Below are 26,515 nucleotides of genomic sequence, written 5' to 3' on the forward strand. Positions count from 1 at the left end.
GTGAGGACATGATGTCAAATACTTGATTTTAAATTTTAGAATTCATCGATACAACGGTTTGTGAAAATTACTATAATTTCAAAAGAAAAAAAGAAGATTGTTATTCTTAGAAAATATTAATGCAATTAAGATGTGCGATTATGAAAAAGAGACAATCCCAAGAAATATAATATTATTTATCATTCTACACTATACTAAATTTAGGGTTATCTATGAACTTGAGACACTACAAATTGGGGTTTGTTTGTACAAACCATGGCTTGGGAATTAGAGGTCTCGAGTTTAACTTTATTTACAATTTACTCGACCGAATTTATTAAACCCTATACTCATTATATAGAAAAATGGAAACATTATTGTTAAAATACAAGCATTAAACATATATTTGAAGTCTATGTTTCGAAGGATGATGATAAGATGAGACAATGCAAAAAATACAAGCAACATAGATTAACTTAATATTATCGATCTCATCAATGTTAAGTACTCAAAATTATCAAGTCAAACCCTAAAACGGCATAATTTCGAGGAATATCTAGGGTTTGTAATTGACTAAACAAGTTTAAATGTCGATATTTGTTTAATTAAAGTTTATAATGATGGAGATGTGTGTGGAGCCGGCCCTAGCCTACTTTGGAAATGATGAGAGAATCAAGAGTGTTTATATATTCATAGTGACATCTCTAATTAACTTAGTTTAATTATTGTTTTACCAAAGCTTGGTTTCTTCCCCTTAATCTATAGATGCTAATGGCTTCATTTGTGCTTTTTAATATTAAATTTTTATCTTTTGGAAAAATTCAAAATTCTTCAATAATTCAAAGGGTATGATGACTTCACTATCAATGAATTTGGGGGAGGTCTTGATTGACACATACCATTTGAATAATATTCTTTATTCTAACTTTTGTAAAAAATAATAATAATAAAAAATAAAAAATAAAAATAAAAATGTTCACAACCCTTTTTTTGTTTTGGTTTTTAAATTAAGAATTTGGTAAAGAAATTTTAAAAATAATTTTTTAAAAAAATCTAATTACTAAACCTCTATTTGGAGCACAAAAATATTGTATCTAAAAGAAAGTATATTTATATCTTATTTGATAATTATTTTTTAAAATAATTTTCTATTATACAAAACAAAAACATAAGATGATACGAGTGATAATTAGAAAATAGAAACGGTTTTATATTCTTATCAACAAAAAATAAATTACTAACAAAAAATATTTTTTTAAGTTGTTTTCAGTCCTTTTTCATGGACTTTAAAAAAATAATTATATAATATATATATATATATATATATATAATTAAAATTAGTTAAAAATTTCTACATTCTTAAATGATTTAATCTTTATATAAAAGAGGAAAAATAAGAAAAATAGGCTTGAAATAACATATAAAATAATATATTAATTTTAAATTCATTTTTTAGTTTTTTTCACTTTTCTTTTTTCACTTTTTCTCTCTATTTTCCTTTCCTTACACTTTCCTTCACATTTTCCGGAAACCAAATATGACCTAAAAATTAGTTGAAAACTTAAACATTTTTAGATTTGTATTATTTATATGGAAAGAAGAGATTAATAAATTTGAAGAACCATTTCATAAAAATTTATTGAGTTTAATTTTTTTTTTTTTAAATTTCGATTTTTATTTTTTCTTTTTGATTTGAAAATTTAAAAATATAATACAAACTCAGAATCATCTTACACTACAGGCTACGGCAAAAAAAACCCAGAGCCTTTTCACCCACACTGCTACTCCACAAAAAAGATGATGAAATCCTGACATCTAGTTTAATATTTCCAACCTCAGCAGGGTAAGATTAACAACAAAATTCATGTCCAAGACACGTATTCCTCCTGAGAATCACCCATCTACAAGGTCCAGAAGGCACCTCCAGCCTGGAAAACTAAAAAGCTCCAACTCCTCAGCTTCCAAGTACTAGAGATTTTCCCAGAAAATTGGCTGGACCTTCTCAAGAGACGATGGGTAACCATAAAAACCTGTTTGTTTGTTTTCAGATCATTACTCTTCACAACAACTTTGAAAATAGGATATTTTCTTAGCTGATGTAAACAGAGTTGGCAGAATAATGACCTGGGTTACTCTGCTTGAGGGCCTGGGAAATTGGCATTGAACGGCTTGCCTTGGAGATGCTTGTGGAGTGAGCCATGGAATATTTGTCTAGCCCATCAAGCCTGAAAGCTAAAGTGTCCATGGAAACAGAAAGTTACCAGAAAAGGAGAGAGCAAAGTAATCAATAAAAACCCAATCCAATATCTTCAGTCCAGTATGAATGTAGTACTGAATACAAGTTCAAATGTTACATGAAATATAATGGAGCCACATAGTTCTGTTACAAAATCCCAAATGCTCCCTCAATTAACATTTACAAAACAAGCAACAAAACAAAGGTACAAGTCGCCTATGAGAAACAAAGAAAGTTCAAGAGCAACAGTGAAAGGCCGAACATGAAATATTCAAAGAGTTTGTTGCAACAAACAAATATGCCCTCAAAGGAAGCTTATAAATCAACTTATAGAAAACGGAGCATTAGATATGCTTTAATGTTCGGACAAAATCCAGTTTTTAGCATTTAAGCTACCATACTGTCACATCTACTACTGCTGCACCCATTGATATTAAGTCAGGTTTTGCCCAGCTCAGTTTGGTAATACGTGTGTATGTACTGATCTAACAGCATCAAGTGTGGAAAAAGGGCCAGGACATTTGGGTGTTGAAGGACAAGTTGTACAACATGATGAGCAGTTGCAAGCAGATGCAGATACAGATACACTTAAGCAGTCCACCTAAGATCTTTGAACATGGAAGAGGTTATGCAAAAAATATTAGAGGCCCTTTTCAGTTGGATAAAGAAGTAAAACCGCTAGTTTTCATAGTTTGTTTTTGCAAAATGATTATGATTCTTCTCAGCTCTGCTATGTCATTTCCAACTCCTAGAAGGCATTGTCAAGAAATTTGGTTCTATGAAAAATCTGGCTCCTACTATTGAGGGAAGAGAATGCAGTGTTCAGATTGGTTTTCCAGTCCCAGATTATAAAGGTAGACTGAATCAGATCACAAAGAAGATTGATATGTACCAAGCTATTGGCGAACTGGTCCACCAAAGACAAGGAAAAAGAATCACTTGAGACTGAAAAGTGAAAACTATCATTAAATATGAAGATTAATAAGCTGCTGAGCCTGCTTGAGATGGGCTCATGGCCTAGATTAACGAGCAGTGCTGCATGGAGCAATAAATCAGAGTATCATAAACTATAGAATCAAAACAGGCGTGACAAGAAGCATAGATCTTCACTTGGGGAGATTAATCTCTTCAGAGGGTTACTGGTCAAGTTGGTGGCCCCTTACCTACCAGCCATACCAGGTCACAGTTTTGGGATCCAGCAATGGAGGAGGCTTCTAGTAATTTTGATGGGTGGAAGGAAGATGACCTATCTGCAGAGGGAAGGATCACATTGATTCGGGTCTATTAGAGCATATATTAGCTTATTATTACTATTACCCTACCAGTGGGATAGATTCCAGAATGGAGAAATTCAAAAGGATTTCCTGTGGCTCATGACAGTGAGGGTCAGAAAGAACACTAGATTGGGTAGAATCAGATTTGTAGGACCAAAGCTCAGGGAATCCAGCCTTAAGTTGACTCTCTAAGAGGAATAAAGCCTTCATCTGCAAGTGGTTATGGAGGTTCACAAGAAAGCAATTCCATATGGCATCAGGTGACTATGAGCATCTATGATTCGCATGGTAACAGATGTGATATCAACTTTGTGATCAGGAATCCACATAGGTGTTCTTGGAAAACCACATTTCTTGTTATCAGGAATAACTAGTTTTGTTTCATGGCTGGTGATGGATGACATATCCAATTTTAGGGGGACCTATGGTAGGGGAACTAGCCATTCTGCAGCCCCTATCTTCATCTCCACATCATGTCTAGATCGAAAGGTTTCTTCATTGCAAGCTTTTATTCCACTTACAAGTACCATACATGGAATTTTGATGACTTATCTTTCCTTTCACTGTCTCTTCATGATTGGGATAGCCGACCCAAAGCCAAGGAACTTGGCTTGGGTGTGGGTCTTTTGTCAAAATGGAAGGGCATTATGCTATACATCTGATGAGAGACTGGGCATTATGTTAAAGAGGTCCATTTTCACTCAAATCTTTCTTCAATCCACTTTCAAGAAACGATTACTCTATTTCCTTCCCTGAAGCCAAGTTCATTCAATCAACTAAGACTCTTCCAGAAATAATTGCCTTCATTTGGCCAACTTAGAAAGCTCTACCAAGCTATGAACCTGACTGTTGCTTTGTGTGCTTGGTAAGCTGGGTGTCTTTTCCTTCCTCTGCCCCTTTGTACTGGAGTATGGCAGAGACTATTCTTTAATCAGGTTGCTCCAACACCTATAGAAACTAGTTGGTGATATCATTTCAGGAGTTCAGCTGAACTTTATAGGGAAAGCATTATGGGGCAGAGCCGTCACAACCATATTATGAGCTATCTGTCTCGAGAAATTACAAGATTTTGAGGTCAGAAGGAGATCAGTTTTTGACCTGGGGAAGAACAAGTGTTATTACCAGACACTTTGGAATCTAGGGTTATCCAAGAAGCACCTATGGAAGTTAAGCTTGAGGTTTTTTTTGGCAGGCGAACCCACATAATCTGACAACCTACCCCCTCCAGTGACTGTTATAGCACTCACATTCAACAAGTTAATACTGACAGGCACCCTGGAAAACTCCTTACTTATTGAGATCCAAATTCTAGACAAATGAATACTGGTGAATGATAAGCTCTTAAAAGACGATAGAGAGAGAATCATCAGGTCATTCTCAACTCTAGTTGGGTTCAAGCTGGCCAGTGAGGCTGAGATTCTAGCTTACAAAAAAGCCTAAAGAGACAAAGCTGATGAGTTCCTTCAACATCAGGTGAAGAGGGATAACCAACAACTCATCATTGGTGTCCCAGGAGAGAAGAAGGCCATGGAAATATGATCCATGAACAAAAAGGATTTTAAATCTTCCTAGTAATATGGGTTGATTTTAAAAGAGGAATTCCCACTTCCATTCTTTTTATTTGGGAATGTCTTTCCCTTGAAATCCAATTGGATCCTCCATTTCGTCTATCTTTGTTCTCATACATTCTCCAAATTTGAAGGACATCTCATCCTTCCCCGTAGTTGAGTCCTTCTATAGATAATACAATCATAATATCTGATAAAAGAAAAATGAAAAAAAGAATACTAGAATAATCCCCTATGCATTAAATCAGGCATTCCTGTCCAAGCAATCTTTATTAAACTGTTTTTCCTTTATATCCTTTTCACATTTTTCTAGGGCTTGTTTCATGTTTTGTTTCCCATTGTAACTATGTGTGGATCCACATTTTTCACGTGTGTCCTCACTCGATGGCAGGATTTGCTTTTTTATTTGTGTAAAATTGATTTTTGAAAATTTGGAGTTGCCACTTATTTTTGTTTATTTTTAAAGGGAAAACAAAATAAGAAATAAAACCCTAAGTGTGACTCCTTAAAAGGAAAAGTAGGTCAATGAAAAACCAATTATGGGTCCAAGGGTCAAGTTACCTATCGGGAAGATAGAGTGATGAACCGTAACACCCCTCTAAGCCCTAAAATTAGGTCTCTACTAATCAAGATAAGACAAGTATGACAATTAATTAAGAAATCAATGGATACCAAGGTGATCATAAGATATATCATATAGCTAAACAACATAATAATGGAGAATGAATAAACAAGATGGAGGTAGGAATGTACCTTAGCAACGAACAAAAGCGCTTTCATGGAAACAAGGTTAGTGGATGATAATAAGCATAAAACATTTCATATATCATAATGGAAAGGCAAAGTCAATTAATATCAATAAGTACAAGGCATTTAGGATCAACAATAAGAGGAGAATATCATGTATGTTGGGGCCCACCACTGCCCAATTTTTTTGGCATGAATTTATTCTATAAATTCCATCTTCCAAATGATCATGGAAGAAGGATCATAGGAATCTGAATGAAATTCCATTATTTTTTGGAATTATAGAATTTATTCATGTTTATTATAAAATCGAGAAAAATCAAGAAAAAAAAATGCATGCCAGAAGGAAATTTGGTGGCAAACAATTTATCAAAACTGGATTTTGGAGATCTAAAAAATTCTGAGGAATTAAAAGGGTAAGGAAATAAGTTGATTGAAAACAGGATTTAAAATCAAATTTAAAGCATGCAAAAAGGGGCATTATAAAACCAAGAAACTGCATGATTGGCAAAGGGACACATGTGCTTGAAAATGGCACACCAGGGTGGCCTTGCAAAGGTGGGGAAGCGAGGTTCTGGAATAAGATCTGAGAAGAACAAATTTGTCTGTTGAACACGCAGGGATTACATACACCACCTGATTATTTTCTCTTCCCTCCAAACCTTGGCCACTTCAAGACAATCCATCAATTGAATCAACTTTGACACCACTTGCTTCCAATAGTGACTGCAACCTACCCCAAAGTTGTACTTGTATGCAGACTCCAATAAAAAGGTGTACCCTCTCAAAGCAGTTTTCTCAAGATATACAGTCACCAACTTTGGCAGATACAGGAGAATTTTGAAGACATTCTTGAGGATGAGTTTGTTTAGGTTCCACAGCTACTCTGTATGTCGGAGGCAAATTGATGCCTTGGAGAGCCATCCAATCAATTTCCTTGTCCCATCTTTTCCAGTCCCACCGAGCAAAAGTATAGCTAGATGTAACATGCATTCTGGTAATGGTTCCAAGGAATAGGTCTCTGAATCAAGATATCATGAATATGGGGGAAAAAGCCTGAGTCAGGCACTGAAAGTAGTTGTGCATCACCACTTTTATCCCAAGATAAATGTGAACCACACCTAAAGAAAGGGGAGCATGTGCATGAGAGATAGCATTGGAGGGTTGCCATGCATTCCCAAAGTCCTGCTCTTCTTCCTTCTCTCACGCCCCCCAAATCACCATATTTCTGAGTCCCAAATCCACTGGTTCAATCAAACTGGGAAACATGACAAGAACCAGACCAGCAATGGGAAAATTCTGCTTAAGGTTCAAGATGTTCCATATGACTTTTCCAAAATTTCAATGCCATTTTGCCCCTCCTGACACCTGAACCAATCCAATTTAACCAAACCTTTGCAGCCAAAAAAGTCAATCCATCTCCATCCAAATTAGCGTTCAAACTGTCAGTTGCAGTTTCCTTGTCAGGAACATTGATTGCATTAGATTCTGACTCATTTCATGACCACAGGCCAGCACTAGTTATCTTAATTTGCATGAGCTGGGCTTCTGTTGTTTCAACTCTAGAGAACTCACTGGAACAATCAGGCCGTTGGACGTAACTGGTGTGCATAACAACGAGAATACAAAAAGAGTGATGGCCACAAAGGGGTAAATGTACTTGAGAGAAGCTCTGACTATGGGAGTCAGTATTTGGGAGAAGCGCTCTTGAATCCTAATGAAGGTCTGTTCTGGATCCATCCCTGCCTCTCTCTGTCAAATGAAGATAATCTGTCCAGGATTTGGATGCAAGGCCATGTTTAAGAGACTTATGCAGAATATTTATCCATAGCTCCCCACCCGAAACTTCTGCATAAGGCATCTTCCCGGTGTGAACTATCGTCTTGGGTCCATGAAATGATTCCAAACATGTGTGACTTCTCCAAAGCAAAGAGAACTTCTGCCACATGAAACCTGGCAGCATTCTCTGAGAAATATTTCCTTGGTTGTCTCTGTCTAGTGTGTGCAAATCACCTCCATGGGGCTGAACTCCATCACCAAGCAAGAGAATTCTCTGTCTCAAAATATGTATACCAGGTAGGTGGAAATGAATGATGCAAGGATTGCAATATCTCTCTCTCAGCCCATATTTTCATCATTGCAAAACTAACATCTTTCTGCCATCTCCTGTGTACCTTCAAGAACTAATAACCAATCTTTTAATTCTCTGGACACATCTGCATCATCAGGCTTTTCCCAAATTCAAGAAACCATTGGTTTCCCCATCTTCGGAACTTCCATCCTCTTCCAGATCATCCTCAAGAAGAGGTGACCATTACCACGACCTTCTTCTTCAGTTCCATTGAATCCAGATAAACCCGTCTTCAACTTTGCTTTTCTGCAACAATTTCCATGCCCCTTTTCCTTGCAAGAGAGAGTGCAGTTTCCATGGGTTTGTATGGAGTTCTGCAGAGCATCATTTAGTGGGTTCACTGTGGTTCCAAACACACCATCATAATCAAACCCATTGCAGAGCTCCTCATGCATTTTGGTCTTGTCCATCCTCACACCATAGACTACTCCTTGATTCAGATCGATGACTCTTACCTCCCAAGCCTTGCAAGTAAAGGCTGTGTTGTTCAAATCATGGACCCTGCTCTGATGATAGAAATAACTGGCTTGTTTGGGATAAGGCTAAGTATCTGTTCTCCCATTGTGCAAGCTTCACTAGATGACACTGCTCTCTGAACTCTTTGATAGCAAAAGATCATTGAGCGTTCCAATCACAGTATTGTGCTGAGTAAACACAGCTCTTGACCAATCAATCATGGAGTATGGGGCAGACCTCTAGCACTTCCACTTGGCCTACTGCTGATGGAACAACTTTCTGTTGGTTTTCATTTTTCTTTGAATTCAGGAACTGACCCCACATCTTCTAGATCCTCTCAATGCATGCAAACATCAAGATTCATGCAAGTATGGCTTCCAAGGAAGAGTGCTTCAGAGTAAAAGGATCCAGTAGAGTGATACGGTTACTAACTTTCATGCAAATCACAAGAGGATGGAGACTTCCAGCCGCAAATTCTCTAAGGAGAAAGACCAGATCCTCACGAGGCCTACTGTTCGTTTTATGCTTCTCAATAGACCAACCTGCTGCAATAAGCATATGATTGATATGGTCATGAAGAAGAGGACGAGGATCCTTCAGAGATTCTACACTTATTGCAGCAGGAGACTTGGAGATGCATTGGGAAGAGAAGTCGGTTAAACCTTAAGCTTCAACAGGAGACTTTCCTGAACAAGCATTGCAAGCTGAGAACCATCCACCTTGTTAAGAGACACAGTCACACTGTCCATGTTCATGTTTAAATAGAAGATGACACAGCCTTTACCGTAACCCAGCATCACTTTAACAAAGACAAATTCATTTTCTTCTGTCTTGACTTTTTTAAGCGGAGACTCATCATCTGAAGACTTTGTAGCATTTGTACTACTTCCACCAGAATTTCCCGAGCTTAGATCCAACCCAAAACCAATTAAGGCAGCAATAGTTGGTCTGTTGCAAAAGATCTCCAATTTGGACATGCGAATGCTCATCTGTACCTAAGGTTGAACACAGCTGATGCATGGGATTTGGATTCAGCATGCATGTCTCTTCATAGCTGAGAACACAGTCACTCTACTTCCTTCAACAACACAGCATGCATCCCAGCCTTAGTTGATAAATAAGATGTACCCAGGTGAGTAACCAAGGTCCTCTTGAATGCATTCACTCTCTGCATATATGTCTATCAATGCATTCCCCAAGAACAAGCCCAAAGCCATACCTCTCCATCTGATAAATCCATCAATCCACTTCCCCAGATCGAGTTCATCAGAAAACTAGAGCGAAAGAACAGAGACCAGAATAGAGGGGAACTAGAGAAAAACAAAAAAAGAAGCAAACAAACAATATATGAATAAAGAGAAGCCACATTTCCTGTGCCTTCAATGGGCTTCGACTGGTGGGAAAGATACTAGAAGATTCAAACAAGAGAAAGGCAGCCAACATCTTCAGATAACACACATGAAACAGAGCTTCACTGAGTTCAAATAATGTTAAAAAAAAGCAAATGAAACAAAAAACAAGAAGCTTATGAACAAATCAGAAATCAGCATAACTCACATGTGGTCTCTATCATCCATAACCAAACAAACAAACAAAGCCCCAAGCAGCAAAAGGAGAAGATGAAGAACATAGGAAGTGAAGATGAACAAGAAAATACCCAGAAAAAGTACCTCAGAAGTCCTCTAAGCAGCAAAGATTGCTGAACTTCTCAATGCTCTCCCTCTGGAAGACTTTCTTCCTTGCTCTCTTTTCTTTTTCGGTTTTCCTCCCTCGCCTTCTCCTTCCTCTCTGCTTGCTCTTGTTTCCTTTCCTCTTGGTCCTTCCCTAGTTTCTTTTTTTCTGATTGCTACTCAAGACACGCCCTCTTTCTAAAACAGCCCAAGAATGTCCCTGCTACGTGTCCCTCTCTCCCCAAAAACCAGCAAAGAAATCACGAGCTCCTCCCTCTGTTCTTCTCCTCTCTCACTAACTTTTTCTTGCTACTTAAGCCTCCCTCTCTCTCTCAAACAAAACCAGAGAAATCCTCCTCTCTCTCTACGTGTCCCTCTCTCTGTGCCACACTCTCTCTGTAACAAACCAGCAGCAGGTGAAATCCCATACTCCAAGGTGTCTCTTTCTGCCAGCACAAAAAGGTGTCTAGAAGCTTCCTAGGGTGGCCAAAATATGTCTGCCTAAGGACCCAAATTGAGGGGTCTGCGCTATGATACATCAACCCAAGGAGTAATCCCACAAACAAACCAAAGGGCATCAGGAGGCTAACTAGATGTTTCAGTTGGCTGCCTAGGTCCATATGCACTCTATTCCAGATATCAACTTCTACCTCTGTAAATGCTCACCGACTACTTTCTTGTCCTTTCCAAAGAAACCATCTAGGCCGTGAATCAACTTATTGAATAGGAGTGCTTTTTAGGGTATTGATTTCACAACTTGTCAAGCACCATAATTACACAGTTCAAACCATCTGTATAGATAAAAAGGTAAAAAAGTTTAAGAATTTTCTCATCCCAACCTTCCTCCATCTTAGATTTCAGACACTTCATATTCTACAGCTTCCAACAATTAATCAGTACAAGCATTGATTGTATTAGACGATAGATGGTGCGAATGATACAATGTAGGGGAAACAAGTGCTTCAGTAATGTGACTTGTCAGTAAACTACTACTTGTAAGTTGAATTAAGCATCTCTGGAGATGTAAATAGAATTAGAACTATTAGAACTATAAATCAAGCAGTAGAGGGCATTGAAATGTATACCTTTTTCTCTGGAAGCATTTTCTGAATTCCTCCCATTTCCAACTTGCATCCTGGAGCTCTTGCAAATGCCTAGAGTTGACCTGAATTGCTGGGACCATAACACACTGACTGGCTGAGATTAATGATACAGCAGCAGAATATTTGCTTTGTGAAGGTTATTGGGAAACTGTGATCAATTGTGAAGGTTATTGAGAAACTGTGCTCAATTGGATTGGATTCATTGGAGTAGCAAAACCCTCTAAGTTAAGATCCACAGATCCCACATTTATTTGCAAATACCCATGATCCTTGACTTGAACAGGAGATACTTCTTGAAAGGTTCCTGATGAATCATGAATATTATTCCCTTGTCCTTCACCCAAAATATTAAACAGTACAACTTCTGAAGCACCATAGTACCCAATAGAGTTATCTTCAGCAGCTTCTTTCTCAATCTGGTTCCCATATTCCTTGCACCTAGCATTCCCTTTAGCATGCTAACAACAGAAGAAATTTAATCCACATTACCCATATGTGGGGTGTTGAAAGTAGATGAAGATATGAGAAGGAGACATCAATTTTATGAATTGATTCGGAATATCACACTGAAACTATTTGGTTTTGTGAAACATCACTGAGACTATTTGGTTTTGTGAATTCTTGTTTCATTTTGTTCACACCGTGTCCAGATGCATCATTCATGGCTTCCATGCCTAGCTATGTTTGAGTGATTTGCATGGCAGTCTATCACCCCCTACAAAGCAAATAGATGATACAAAAGGTAATAATTGAAATATGAAGTATTCACACAGAAAAGAAAAGCTAAGGAGGAATAACCCATCCAACACTCTCATTCATGAATATCTGCATGCAGAGTCTTTAATTGGTTTAATATTTACAAATCTATTCTCTTTTTGCAACGGCTCTTCATGATGTGTAAGATAAGATTGTAAACAGCAGAATTACAAAGTATTGTTAATTGAAATCCCATGGATATAAGTTTTATGAACATGACAGTACATGAAATCAATTATACCTCAATTCAGAGGATCAGCTTCTTCTCATGGACTGAGAGCTATGAAACCAATGCCTACAGTTCAGATATTATATTGTCTTGAAGATGTCAGTGTACTAATGTTTCTGCAAAGAGCTCACTATACACAAACCAATGCCTACAGCTCAGATATCAGATTGTCTTGAAGATGTCATTGAATAAACGTTTTTGCAAAGAGCTCAATATACAGAAACCTTAGCTAAATATAAATAACTAGCCTGGAATCCTCTGTTGGCAGCATTGCTATTGAAAATAAACCAACACATATCATCAGTCTTTACTCTTTTGACTAAATCCATCGCTTAGTTTTATGTCAGGAAAGGAAATGATCAGTGAAAGAAATAATGGATGGATTATTACAACATTTAGTGGAAAGGTTCAATAGCCAACTGACTGAATGTTGATTGACATCACTTGAGAGATCATCTGCCACCAAAATGTTTGGTGGGAATAAGTCATCATTGCTCCTCTTATTTTGAAGTATATCCCCCATGCTGCTGACTGGACAAACTAGCAAGTTCAGGGGAGATTCTGGAAATACCGTAGAATAAATTGATGCCTAAACAAGAAAATGGGATACTTAATCTAAAAATTTATGAAATAATTTGCTTTTCAAAAGGTCAAGTCAATGCACAGCAAACAGTAAGTGAACTGCACTTATTGGAACTGCAAATCACTTGTAGTTATTCATGCATACAAAAGGTAATATTAATACAAATTCTCTCTAATCCAAGAGTATGTTTCTTTTCTTCATGTAAAACATAATCCCAGGCTATATTATTCACTATTGATTACAATGAAGAATGCATGTGCACAAAGAAATACAAGTACAGATTAGAATATTACACTAATGTCCATTGTAGCAGTAAATTTTTAGGAAGTATGAGCAGGAACTTATTCACCACATTTGCAATTTCCATTCAGACAACCATCAGCAGACTGTAATAGGAAAGATCCTGACTTCCCATCTTTCAGTTGAGTACACAATTTTTTGCCTGACTATCTTGAAAACCATACTCTGCAAGTGCTTTTTGCAAAAGATCATCTGGCATGATGCCATTTACCAACATATGATCATACAACATCATGGCTTCAGCTAATCTTCCAACCTTGCAGTAACCACGTATCAGAATCCCATAGGCTATTACATCAGGCAACAAATGCCTGCCTATAGCACATTGAAAGGCAAGTGATGCTTCCTCCATTAGCCCCTTTTTGCAAAGACCATCAATGAGGATGCTATAACTCACAATGTTTGGAGAGACTCTGTCACCAAGCATCTTTTCATAAAGCTCAAAGGCACTCTCTGTATTTTCAGTTTTAAAATAGCCATCAATTAAACAACTATATGTTAATATGTTAGGTTCAGGACCCCTTTCCAGCATAGAGGAGAATATCAACATTGCATCGTCCATTCTACCATCCTTACAGTAAGCATCAATCAAAATGGTAAAAGTAATAGCATTTGGCTGGGTCCGTCCACATTTCAGAACTTCAAAAAGTTTAATGGCCTTGGAAAATATTTTCAAAGAGCAGTAACCACATATCATTGTGTTGTATGTCACAATATCGGGTTCTAACCCATACTTAATGATTTCCCTCAATAATTCCAGCACATTCTCCACACAGCCTTCCCTGAAAAACATATTAATGAGAACATTATAAATGCAAATATCTGGAAATATTCCATTGCTTTGCATCAGCTTGAAAATCTGTAATCCAGTTGCTGGATCCCTTTTCTTGCAGAATCCATCAATGAGAGTGCAATAGATTATATGATCTGGTGAAAACCCCTTCTTCAGCAATTGGAAGAACAATGCCAATGCCTCATCCAATCTCCCTTGCTCAGCAAGCCCTTTAACAAGCACAGTGTAAGTAACTACATCTGGGATTACTTTATACATGCCCATGAGGATGTACATCTTCAGACCATCCCTTGTTCGTTTCAATCTAAAACAACCATCAATTAAGGCATTAAACAAATAGTTATTGAGTGTTAAACCCCTTTTCACAGCTTGGAAGAAAAACCTGAGAGCCTCATCCATCATCCCTTGTCGGCTAAGACCATTTATAAGCATACTACAGACAACAACATCAGGAACGTGGCCCTTCCTTAGCATAATCCCATACAGACCAAACCCATCTCTCAAATTTTCAGATTTGCAAAAGCCATCAATGAGACTACTATAAGTCAACACTGACGGTTCTAAACCCTGTTTCAAAATCTGACCAAAGACCCCACAAGCCTCTAGGACACGACCATTTCGACATAACCCATTTATAAGAATGCTGTAAGTAACCACATTTGGAGAGATCCCTTCCTTCAACATTCTTGTATATACCTCAATTGCCTTTCCCAAATCTCCAACCCTCACATATGCATCCATAATTGAACTGAAAATCACCACATCCATCTTAACACCTCTAGCTAAAGCCATGGAGAAAAGAGAATTTCCCTCCTCCAACTTTCCTGCCCTGAAAAGACCATTAATTAAAATGCTATAAATAACCAAATCTGGAACTATGCCCTTCTCAATCATAAGATTATAAAGACTAAATGCCTCATCCAATCTCAACTCCTTACAATACACATTAATCAACGTGCTAAATGTCACCAAATTTGGGCTTGGACCACTCCTTACCATCATATCAAAGAAATCCGAAGCAACGCCTATCTGATTTCCCATGCAAAGGCCTTTCAAGATCTTATTACAATCAACTATCTTGGGAACTAAGCCTCTTTCGACCAATGCCCGATGAAAATTCAACCCCTTTTCAACCTCACCCCTCTTGAGAAAACTGTTGAAAACAAACTCATAGACACCTAAGCCTTTACACATCTCTTCATAATTTTCAAGAATAACATCTATGCGATCTGAATCAATCAATAAATCCAACATTTCTGATGCCGCATAATGCGAAATTGAAACTCCCATCTTAGACATCCAAGCAAAAGTATCAACAGCCCTATCAACCATGCCATTCCTACAATAACAATGCAACAAAAAGCTATAAACTGTACTCGGGTTCGAACCATAATTCCGAAAACTGCCATGAAACTCACCCAAAACCTCCAAATTCCCGAATTGCCCGACCATTCGGTCAAAAACCCGCGTTGCCGGATCAAACATTCGGTGCCGGAGCAGCACATGGGCAATGCCACAGAAGGACTGAACCGGGTGGCACAGACCCAGAAAATTCTCAGCCCATTCAAAGAACCGGAGGGCGGAGGTGGGGTTGGAGCGGAGTTGGAAGACGACTGGTTCAAGGTGGGCGGGCTGTAGATTTGGAAGTGAACCAGAGTTGAAGAAACTGAAGTTGTTGTGGTGAAACGCCTTTGCGATTTGGTGAACCACAGTCACAGAGAAAGAAGAGTACGAGCAACGGAAATTGTGGATGGAAAAGACGTGTTTGAGGAGCTTGGGCAGTGAAGAATTCATCCTTCGGATGGTCCATTTCAGTGGTGGAGAAGTGGGTGGTTCATGGTGGCGTAGTGACCACGATGACTACAGTTGAAGAGACCTCGATGAAGGTGGAGAAGCAGGGTCACGGAGGGCAGGGACAACAGAGGAAGGCGATGGTCCAGTGACAAAAATGGCGAAGGATTGGCACTGCTGCTGGACGGGAGGACGTTTTCAGAGCTCGCAGGAGCAAAATTCCCACAAGGTCTTCAATAGTTTGGGGGCTTTGGCTCTTGTACGTTAGATTTTGGATTAGGGTTTTATAATTTGAATGAGCTTTTCGGCTAGGGTTTAAGGTTTAATAGCTTACAGGTAGCTTGGGGGCCATGGGCTTACCGTCTCTAATGGTAGGGCGTTTCTGTCTGCAGGAAGAGACCGGAAGAGGAATAACCAAAATGGTTTTATTAAAATAAAGGAAATTATGATATTTTTAACATTTTTAATAATTAAATAAAACTTACTTGCCACGTGGCAGCATTTGAAGAAGGATTATTTGGTTTAAAAAGTTTCAAAAATACCATTATCCATGAAAATAACCTTAAGTATTTTGAAAAAAACTATAATAACATTTAAAATATGACACTTTAAAAACTATTTCTAAATCTACAACACTTAAATTGTAAAGAGCTAATTACTTTCCATTGTTAGCTATAAATTATGAGTTGAAAAAGGTAAACAAATAACCCAAAAGGAGTTGAGAAACAAATTGTTAGTAGGGAAAGGTTAAATGATGATTAGTAAAGACTCTCATGTTTCAAAAAATATGATGGTTTTGATATTGTTGGTATATTTAGGTTTTGTGTAGAAGTAAATAGTTGCTTTGGTAGGATATTTGACTTATAAGAAGTGGTAGACTCGCATTATTTTTACGTGCGTTACCACTCATTGTCTTTAAAAGATTAAGTAGGGTTAAGTTAGCTGTCAAGAAGATATTAAATGAATTTGGATCTCTATTTTTGGTAATCTAATGGGTGACTAAGGTCAAATTGGGTGGATCTATCAAAATTCTCTTGTAGGCTTAACCTCCTTTTTTCTTAATCACCTCTGGGACTGTTATTGCTCAAGCTATATTTGTTTCTTCCTTCATATAAGTGGTATTTGCTACTTTCACTGAAATTCAGAGTAGCTCACTAGGTTCTATAAAAGCAACCAAAACATTTCCTTTACAATAAAGTTGTTTTTCCCCCTTTTCCATTCATGGGTTCATTGTTCAAAAATATCATTTACAAACACATTAGAAAAAATATGTTCTTGTTAGCTATGACGTATGTATATATTAGTAACAGAAAAAATGGCCTTTTGGTATGTATAAATTAATGGAATGTCTGAACATAACAAGAATATGACAAAGCGTCTTATAAAAATGGGCCTTTGGTTTTTATTGTTTTTACTTTATGGAATAACCAATTTATTGCACAAAGAAAAAAGGAATATGATAAAATCAATAAACATGCACAGCATACAAAAACCAAAGAAACAAAAAGACAACAGGTTTCTCAACAAGAGAAGAGAAAATGAAAAACTACAACTTAGTGAATTGAGAAAGCCTAGAATAATCAACAGCGTCCTAGATTAAGAGTGTCATATCATATAAAATGATGTCTAGAAAGAAAGATTTCAATATCACCAATGCGAAAAACAATTTCATCTTCACCAATGAATAAGCTTTTGGCTTACCACAAGTGGTATCAACCCATAAACTAAAGACTTAGTATAGTAGGCATATCTAATACACACACATGGATCTGTATATATGAGAATTCTAATAAATTGATAAACAAATAATCTCTTAGTGAAATAGAGAATATTAATTACTAACCGAGAAGTCAAGTAAATTACTAGAAAAATTCAAGAAATAAGAGGTTATTTGTCTAGAAAATATAAATGTTTAGGAGCTTATTCTGAATAATTTGCTAAAAGTCTGTTTACTTCATTTTTCTAGTCCTTATAATAGCAATATTGTTTCACTGTATTCAAACGACTGCTAGAGTGGTACCCAACTAAAAGAAGAGCCATAAAACAATATAACATAACTAGTTTTGAGCACACTCCATCAGTCAGTGCTTAGAAACTCTTACCAGTGAAAACAAAATCTTAGGGAGTAGCAATATCTCTCTGCAGTTGGCCCTTAAAATTATACCACAGCTTCCAAATGAAAAATAGCTTGAGGTGCCCTACTTCTAGAGATGAAAAACCTTGAAAGGATGAAGTTCAAAGGATGAACTTACCGAAATCACCATAGGGGCAAATGGCTGACTCTTTTGGTGGCTCAACTGGAACTGGAGAATAACTTACACTCTGAACTTGGAACCTTATCTGTAGCAGAACACCAAAAGTTAAGGCAAACCACAACTGGAAGTTTTAACATAATTATAGAACTGTAAAAAGAATTATGCAACATAAACCTTGTCTATCCCATCTATAGGAAATTTTTGTTCTTGATTATCCGGTATCCATATGACTTGACTCCTGGAATTCCATAAAAGGAAAAAAGTAGAACACTATACATACAGATGTAAGGAGTAGCCGTGAAATGAGTGAAAAAAAACAAAAGCAAAAAAGAAAGCAAATGGTGAAATTAATACTGAACAATCTAATTTTAATTCCATTAAAAAGTTAAATGCAGGTGAGATTTTTTTATGGGTTAGGCTCACAGTGGGATGGATTTGGCATAAGATGGACCAGTCTGTAGACGTCTTCAAAGAATCCAAGAGATACTGTCCATTATAGATTCAATATCAATAGTATGCAGATATTAAACAGGTGTTATTCATGATGATGACACAAAATAGAATTCACCATATCTTACTTAAAAATTCTAGCTTCACCTCTCATATAGTAGAATTAGCTTGGCCAAATAGTAGGCAGAATAGAAAGCAATTTCTTCAACCTAGCTAATAGTTTCTCATATTGCATGGCTCTCTTAGAACTACGCACCTGCAAAGAGGTCATGGATAACCTCTTTAGCTCAACCAAACTTTCATATACCAATGTATTTTTTATAGTCAGTGGTAAATTAATCTAAAAGCACCTAACAGAAGGGGGGGTGACAACCCAAATATATTGGAAGTATGCAATGGGTGCCCAAAGTAAAAATGGTAAACCAAAAAACTAATTATGATGTATCTATATAGTTTTTAGAGGGCTCCGGTATTGGGCATGCCTAAATTTACAAACAAAAATCAAAATAGGAACAGTTATATTATAAAGTCTGAGTCATGATGAGAATGTCTTATGATCACATCCCTTTCTCCAGCAGCCACGATTTCGAATTGTAACATTGCTCATGTCTTTATGGTTGTCAACCATCTTGTTTTCCAATTGTCGCCTGCAATTAAGAAAATAATAATAATAATAATAATACCAATAATGATGAGAATAAAAAATAAAAAATAAAGGAAAAGAAGGTGACATGAAGCTAAGAAGTAGTTTTATCTAAAACACAGAAAATATAGTAGATAATAATAGTGCAACCTAAAACTGATTTGAGCATCACAATAGCATAGAGGGCTCCACGTTCTGATTATGGACTACCGACACCACCAGCCCCACTCTCATGCAAGTAAGGTCCCATCAGTGACCTTCCATGTTGCAGGTGGCCTCTATTAATGACATTTGACATGCCTTCATGACCTTCTCTCTAGCATTGTTTGCGGCACTAGTAACTAAGGTAATGACCAACCTCAATCGATATAGATGCATCTTGTCCTACACAACACACCAAAAGCATGGCCCAGTTTGGTCAAACATGTAGTACTCCGGATGATTTCCAAAATATGTATGAAAATTTTCTACTTTCCTATATAAATTCATGCTCGACCAAATCAATCATAAAGGAGACTTGACCTCTACTATCTGAACCCCAAAATGATTTTCAATTTTTGAGATCAAGATGTTGTCCTTCTCACTGCACAGCCAATTAAAAACAGCTCGTGTAGAATCATCTAAAACAAATCCGTTAGAATCCTCTACTTTTTTCTCTTTTTTTTTTTTGGGGGGGGGGGGGGGGGAATACAACAATTTAGAATCTGAGCTTCAAATGATTGGCAACAGGAGAATCAAACTACATTAGTGATTTCCCATATTTGAAACAACAACGAATCATGGGATCAACAACAAACAAAGAGGCATAATAATTAAATTTCAATGGAGGAAGTATTACGTCAAGCATAAAGTAACAACAACATAAGCATGACATGAAGAACATACCCTTTGCGACCACAACATCATGCCCTCCCATTTCTATGCAAGTACACTTCATAGTCAGGCTCTGCCTATGTCCCATATTTAAGCGGCAAATCATAGTTGACGTCCAAATTCACCTTCACAGACAAATTCAAAGCAGTTACCATCATGGAAATTCATTATCAGTATAGGGAATAAAAAATTACTCAAAAATCCACAAGTGCTTTGTGTAACATTCCTACACTATTCTTCGTACTGATAGAAATAATTGTTTGCCCCAGCTTATGTCCTAACTCAAAAATTTTGTCTTTAATCACAACCATCTTGGAGAGTTCATCAGGACATTTCACCTTACACTGCTTCACAACCTGCAAGGATAGTTCGTCTTTCTTTACAAACATTTGATGGTAGGAAGCTTTTCTTGTAATGCAATTTTTATCTGTATCGTTGAAAGTAGCAGAAAACAGAAGCACCTAATGAAATTCACAACACAACAAAAAAAGGAAGTCAATAGTATGATGGTAGCTCTTTCACATGATACTAACAACTTTAACATAAAGATCCAAACCATCCAAGAAATGAGAACTTACAACTGGCATGTGCAAGTGAGATCGCATTAATGAGGAGAACCTTGGTATTTTCTTGTTCTTCTTTTCTCAGTGCTTTCCCAGGTTACGAACCACCTCTAGATTCTACACCATTAAATTTCCACTGATAAAGCCTACATGCTCAAATATTCAAACAATAAGCCTCTATATGTTTCAGCAGATATAATTCTGGTATAAAGTTTTCAGTAATAAACTATCAAAATCACTTGACAAGGTACTTATCACAGAAAAAAAATAATAAATAAAATACTTCACAGGGTATTCATTCTAGTGTGTGTCTTCTCTTATCAAAACTCGCAAGGACACTAATTTATTGGCTTAGTTCATATGTATTTAATTTTGATTCTAGGAAAAAGTTTACTTTTATGCCTAAGTATTTTTTTTATTGAAAAGGTAATTCCCTCAAATATAAGTTTTCCAGAGAAACAAACAACAGAGAAAAAAATAGAGGGTGTCACCTTCTGATTATGCACTACCAGCACCACCAGCCCCACTCTCATGCAAGTACGGTTCCATCATTGACCTTGCCTGTCCAATGTGGTCTCTATTAATCAAATTCGACATGCCTTCAAGACCTTATCTCTAGCATTGTTTGCCACATTAGTAACCAAAGTAACGACCAACCTCAATCGATATAGATGCATCTTGTCCTGCACAACACACACCAAAATCATAGGTTGGTTTCGTAAAAATTCAAATAAACCAATTTCTAAAGTCTTGGTTGCACTTACCTCCGTGATTGAATGTGCTAGTGTCGCCCCGTTCCAATGTTCCATGTACTTGATTGCGAACATGCCACAATCATATCTACACCACCAATTGCATTACCCCAATCATATGCATACATCAAGCATAAAAGGCAATCAGTACCGTATATTTAATGATACGTAAAATAATAACGGTTAAAGTAATCTACCCATTTAGTTGTTGCACAATTTGGGGTTGCACATATTGGAATTTTGAGACCTCCAATCGCCTAAGCATGCCATGAGCATGGAATGCTTTATCAATTGCATCAGACTAGTGTCTCGATACGACACTTATCCCGTTACCCCTTCTTAAAGGCAACGAAGATAAGATTTCAACCCTTGAAGCTGGAATATTGACCACGTGCACGTGCCAATGGTTGTTGTCGCAGACGGGAAAAAGTAGCTACACACATATTGATGACATTGCCATTAATAGGTTAGTAGGGCACTATAATATGATAATTAAATGAAACAAAAGCTTTGACCATGATGTCATTGTACTAGGTTTGACGTACCATATCACAACTTGAGAAATCATGGCCCATAAATTCAACATGAAGGAACATCCGACACCGCTCTCTGATTTTATGTTTTTTGGCCTTTGCTGTAAGGCTGGCTAGCACCACCTATCCTTTGTTCTTACAACTCACCACATGGTCTCCAATTTAAAATAATAGAGAAACGTATTAAAGAATTATGATTGAGGCCTCACGGAGAATGATGGGTCGAAATAGTGTGCGTGCGGTGGTATAGCTTGTTCTACATTTATCATTCAGCAGACCACTCCGATAATCTAAAAATGTACACATGTAAATGACCATAAAACATAATAATGTGCATCTTATATAACGACCAAGGCAGAATAGAAATCTTTGACACATACCGCACTATTTACCCAACGGCCTCCATTGAGCGAAGAAAGCTCATCCCGTGTTATATATATGCCATGCATATCGCACAAGATCTCGCTGCAATGTCAAAAATGTGTTAAGTCAATAGCCATAAACATTAACAATAATGTTAACTTTAACAATAAATGGTGAATTCATGTCAAGTACCTTGGCTCACCGTCTTTTGACAACGCATAATCCGCAATCAACCTTTCTTGTTGATTGATTTTAGGAAATAGTTGAACACATTGAGAGACGAAAGGGGATTTGCAAATAGCGGCTGGCTTGACAAGCCTTTTCGTTGTGTGTTTAAATCTCCGCCTAGGGGTAGGAGAAGGCTATTTGCTGCCACAGCCTTCTTGAACACCCATTTGCACCCCTTTAAGTGATTGCAATTCAGCACTCTTTTGTGAAGGTGGGCATGTGTCGTGGTCAATACATGGGCCATCATCTACTGTTGCACCGGTGACTCTTTGTTGGCCGGAATGAATGCTTGCGGCATCGGTTCCTTTTCTTATCATTTCATCACTACAAGGATGCACACCGATGCTTTCCTCGTCTTTCTTTTTTTCTACATTCACATCTTCTTCTGGTAGGGTGAGTGCACAGCCACTTTGTCCTCCAATGGACCTTGCACGTAGTGTGGCAATGTCTTGTGCCACAGATGAAGCGAGGCTCATAAGATGTTCAAAATTCCGACTCAGCCGTGTTTCAATGGTCTAGTGTTAGGGAGAATGAATATCAATTAGCACGGTCAACTAGAATGAGGATGGTGCTCAAGTTTGTTTGTGAAGTAATAAAGTCGTAGTGCCATGGCGTACCTCAGTTGGGTCATCAGAGTGTGAGCAACCCGCCTCGTATGGATGTCCATCATTATGTGCAGAAGGTTTGCTTCCCTGTATAACCTGCCCATACATCAAACAAACATTGATGATTACGTTTGAAACATAAATTAATGATAACACCAAACTATGTTTATGGAGTTGCTGAATTTTAGCATACCTGGACATAGCCATAATTGCCATAGGTGTGTATTTCGGCAGCCAAGCGCCTCTTGACTTGCTCATTTGTCCATGCAGCCGAAAGTGGACTGCGGGCTTCAACTTGGAAAGTCGTCATATAGAACTTGGTGATATAGATAAGCTATGAAGTGGGAATCAAATATAAGTTGGTTAGAGAAGCTATTACAATATCAACAAAAGAAGAAATTATTTTGGTAGACGCATATGACATTAATGTGGAGAGTTTGAGAAATGAATACCTGAAGAAACAAGACACAACCTCTAATGTATGTCGGGTGACTTGTACGATAGTCCTTTATCCCATCTCGACATATTGGAGAACAACCTTGGCCCAATTTTTGCGCACTCCCACTTCACTATCCCAAACCGTGTCCCACAAGTCATGCATACCTTCTTGTTTTGAGTTGGGGGCAAGGATAGTGGCACAGGCAAAAATGAGGAAGGATTTCATGAATTCTTTGCCAACTGGTAGATCACACAAATTAGCTTCCAATGTTTTAATGTCGTATGTGCGGTTGGGTGTGCCACGCCTATTGTAGATGAGAATGTCAACGCCATTGTCCGGGATGCCCAACACCTCTCTAACATCTTTGGGCGTGACTGGGACAACAACTTTTGTTTCCATGCATAAGCGGTGGTAACCAATATCGTAATTGGCAACTATCCACGTTATTAGCTCATAACGCAATTCTTTACAACCAAGCTGTAGCAAGCCCCCGAATCCCATATCGTTGATGGCATTTTTCTTATCCATTGAGAGGGTATCCATGATTGATAGGAATTTCTTTCCCGAGCAATGGGATTTTGGTAACTTAACCTACAACATGAAAGAAGGAAAATATATTACAAATATGTCGCAATTCCAAAGTTAAGTCTCAAGGGCAATAGTTTTAAAAGTAGGTTAAAGGGCTGTCGAATATTTTACCGCTTCAGATCTTGATGGAACATGGCTTCTCCACTTCCTTTGTCTGCTATCCATGTGTTTAATAAATGAAGTCCTTATTTTCCTTGAGTATTTTCAGTAACGACGTAGACTAGTAGTTAGGGAAAATTATGAACCAAGAGATTGTGAATAGAGCGTCGTCGCCGTGACAATTGCAATATAAGGGGTAGATTCTGCATCTGCACAATGAAATGAGCAGTTTTATATATGTATTCCTCATTAACAGCATAACAATCTTATAAGGCCACATGTATAGTGTTGTAGTTGTATCAATTGATCAGAATTGATCTCAAATATAATAAAAATGAGTTTAGAGGTCAAAGAAAATTCATAAAGTTTACATAAAACAGTTGTCCCTATGTCTGTGAATGATGGATTTTTATTTACAACCTGTATAAGCTTGTTTAGTACAACAATAACATTTGTTCAAGTATTGTACAACACAGTTCTTAATAAATGAGAGCTTGATATTTACAATATACCTTAAATTGGAATAAAAAAAGTACACTACTATATGGTTTTCAACAAGATTAGCCTACTAAGAAATGAAGCAAAAGGAATTATGATAACAATCTTGATGTAATATTACCCATTACAACACACCAATGATAAGTGTTACATATGTGTTCTTGATTGGTAACAACCTTTAGAAGAATGTTCAAAACATGTAATGGATATACAAAAAACACATAGTTTCATTCATGGAAGAATGTGACAACATTGCACTTAAGACAAAGGGTTCTTGCACGTTTTCTTGTTGTGCCCGGAAGTATGACATCTTGAGCAAGAGACAGTCCGTTTATCTTGAAATTAGGACTCAATGCGCTTCTTTCTTGGTCTGCCGGGAGGCCGCTTGGTATGGGGAGGATTAAGAGAGAGGAAAACTTCACCGGTGATAGATCGAACCAAACCATCATTAGCGACCATTGGCATGTCATGGGTCTCTATACCAGAGAAGGAGCCCGAGTAAATCAGCTCTTGCATTGGGAATTTGTACCAATCTTGAACAAAATCAACAACATTCTGACTGATGGAAAGAATAACGGCTGCCGCATGTTCACAAGGGATGCCCAACATTTCCCAACCCCTACATGTGCAAGTACGCTTCATAATGTCCACATTCAAGAAGGTGGTTCCGATAGAAACCCCAAATATTCCTTTCATGAAAGGAGTGATCGGATACACCTCACCCTTGGCAATTTCTACTGCACTTTTTCTTCAATTTTTGGCCCTATGCATCCCTTCCAATTGTTTGATTCCTCTTTATGTTTGACAAGCATAGAACCTAACTTAGCCATATGCTCCATTAGAAATGTACAAATGGAGTGATGTCTTTCATTCCTTAGCTAAGCATTAAACGACTCGGCAAGGTTTGTGGTCATTTTATCCCATCTTTGTTTTGGGAATTTGGACATAGCCCAATGTTCGGGTTCATTTTCTTCAACCCATTTGGCCAAAGTGTCATTGTATTTCTATAGTTCAAACATGAAAACATTGTAATTGTGCTCTAACTTTGCAAATGCAATACTATCAAGGAATTGGAGTGCATTTTTTTTTACCTTTGTTCCCTCTTGTGTTATGTTTGCTCAAGAAAGAGTTGAAAATTTCCTTCAAGTGACGGTAATATTAGGCGTGGTTTTCAAGCCCAAACACTTCAGGAGCACTACGAAGGAGAGCGGGATGTCTATCCGAGATAATAACGACTTTCTTATCTCTAACAACCTTCTTCAAATTTTGCAAAAACCAAGACCAATCGTCATAATTTTATGAGCTCATCACGCCAAAGGGTAAGGGGAACATGGCGTCATTAGCATCGTATGCGGTTGCCGAAAATAACGCACCCCTATATGGCCGACTCATATGGGCGAAGTCAATAGTTATGATTGGCCGACACCCCATTGCAAACCCATAGATAGATATCGAATGAGCAACAAAGAGTTGCTCAAAATGTCCATCACTTGAATGCCCCAACTCAACAATGCTTCCCGGATTTGTTGCAACCATTTTCTCACACATCCAAGGCAACAATTTGTAATAATATTTGGGTTCTCCATAAATGCGCTCATTTACCTTCTTCTTGATATTCCATGCTTGAAGATACGTCAATTGCATCCCATGTTGCGTTTGAAAGTCCTTACAAATTTGGCAGGGTTGGTAACCGAGAGTGGATCGGATGACATCATCAATAAGCAATGAAGCCCGATTAGATCTCACTAAAGGTTGGCATGTGGCAACATCTTCCAAACTATGATTATGGTGGTTATGAAAAGTGTGAACCTGGATGATGTTCGAATCCCCAATTGCACGAGCTGTGACTTTCCAAGGACATTTAGTAACTGTGCAAACAACTGTCATGTGTTTCGTACTATTCCTCTTGAAGCGATAACGGAATCTACCAACAATTGACATCAAATAAATGGCATCACGGAACTCAGCAACATTGGGGAAGCTATGTCCACTACCCATAAATGGAATTTT

The 26,515-nt window shown here is 37.6% G+C and overlaps 3 protein-coding genes across 14 annotated transcripts; all 3 read right to left on the minus strand.

The window, feature by feature from the left end:
* Nucleotides 1–1,683: 1,683 nt before the first annotated feature.
* Nucleotides 1,684–21,646, minus strand: LOC104882747 (putative pentatricopeptide repeat-containing protein At1g31840). Of its 12 annotated transcripts, none has more exons than XR_009465077.1 (11): nucleotides 21,350–21,646; nucleotides 21,165–21,240; nucleotides 20,892–21,015; nucleotides 20,416–20,517; nucleotides 18,469–18,968; nucleotides 18,295–18,357; nucleotides 18,046–18,109; nucleotides 13,026–17,956; nucleotides 11,147–11,622; nucleotides 2,104–2,211; nucleotides 1,684–2,009 (listed from the first exon to the last, which is right to left on the minus strand). XR_009465077.1 is itself a non-coding variant. In XM_059734915.1 (9 exons), exon 9 carries the CDS (start codon nucleotides 15,155–15,157, stop codon nucleotides 13,151–13,153), a length of 2,007 nt encoding a protein of 668 aa, XP_059590898.1. In that variant the 5' UTR covers nucleotides 15,158–15,164; nucleotides 15,244–17,956; nucleotides 18,046–18,109; nucleotides 18,295–18,357; nucleotides 18,469–18,968; nucleotides 20,416–20,517; nucleotides 20,892–21,015; nucleotides 21,165–21,240; nucleotides 21,350–21,644; the 3' UTR covers nucleotides 12,918–13,150. The 12 variants fall into 12 exon arrangements, 2 of the variants coding, with proteins under 2 accessions (XP_059590878.1, XP_059590898.1); XR_009465076.1 differs by lacking the exons at nucleotides 1,684–2,009; nucleotides 2,104–2,211 and adding an exon at nucleotides 10,362–10,852 and having other exon boundaries at nucleotides 13,026–16,002; nucleotides 17,869–17,956; XR_009465078.1 differs by lacking the exons at nucleotides 1,684–2,009; nucleotides 2,104–2,211 and adding an exon at nucleotides 10,362–10,852 and having other exon boundaries at nucleotides 20,892–20,961.
* A 3,201-nt stretch (nucleotides 21,647–24,847) lies between these two features.
* On the minus strand, nucleotides 24,848–25,201 carry LOC104877535 (uncharacterized). The gene has a single exon (XM_010646007.1). The coding sequence runs from the start codon at nucleotides 25,199–25,201 to the stop codon at nucleotides 24,848–24,850; it is 354 nt and encodes a 117-aa protein (XP_010644309.1).
* Nucleotides 25,202–25,801: 600 nt separating this feature from the next.
* On the minus strand, nucleotides 25,802–26,503 carry LOC132254774 (uncharacterized). Its single transcript, XM_059741267.1, has one exon. It carries the CDS (start codon nucleotides 26,501–26,503, stop codon nucleotides 25,802–25,804), a length of 702 nt encoding a protein of 233 aa, XP_059597250.1.
* Nucleotides 26,504–26,515: the final 12 nt, after the last annotated feature.

The sequence above is a fragment of the Vitis vinifera genome, chromosome 2 (assembly GCF_030704535.1).
Source record: "Vitis vinifera cultivar Pinot Noir 40024 chromosome 2, ASM3070453v1".
Taxonomy (NCBI): Eukaryota; Viridiplantae; Streptophyta; class Magnoliopsida; order Vitales; family Vitaceae; genus Vitis; species Vitis vinifera.

Coding starts and splice junctions, on each gene's coding strand:
- LOC104882747 (XM_059734895.1), bottom strand. CDS start 15,619: ATGAATTCTTCACTGCCCAAGCTCCTCAAACACGTCTTTTCCATCCAC.
- LOC104877535 (XM_010646007.1), bottom strand. CDS start 25,201: ATGAAAGGAATATTTGGGGTTTCTATCGGAACCACCTTCTTGAATGTG.
- LOC132254774 (XM_059741267.1), bottom strand. CDS start 26,503: ATGGGTAGTGGACATAGCTTCCCCAATGTTGCTGAGTTCCGTGATGCC.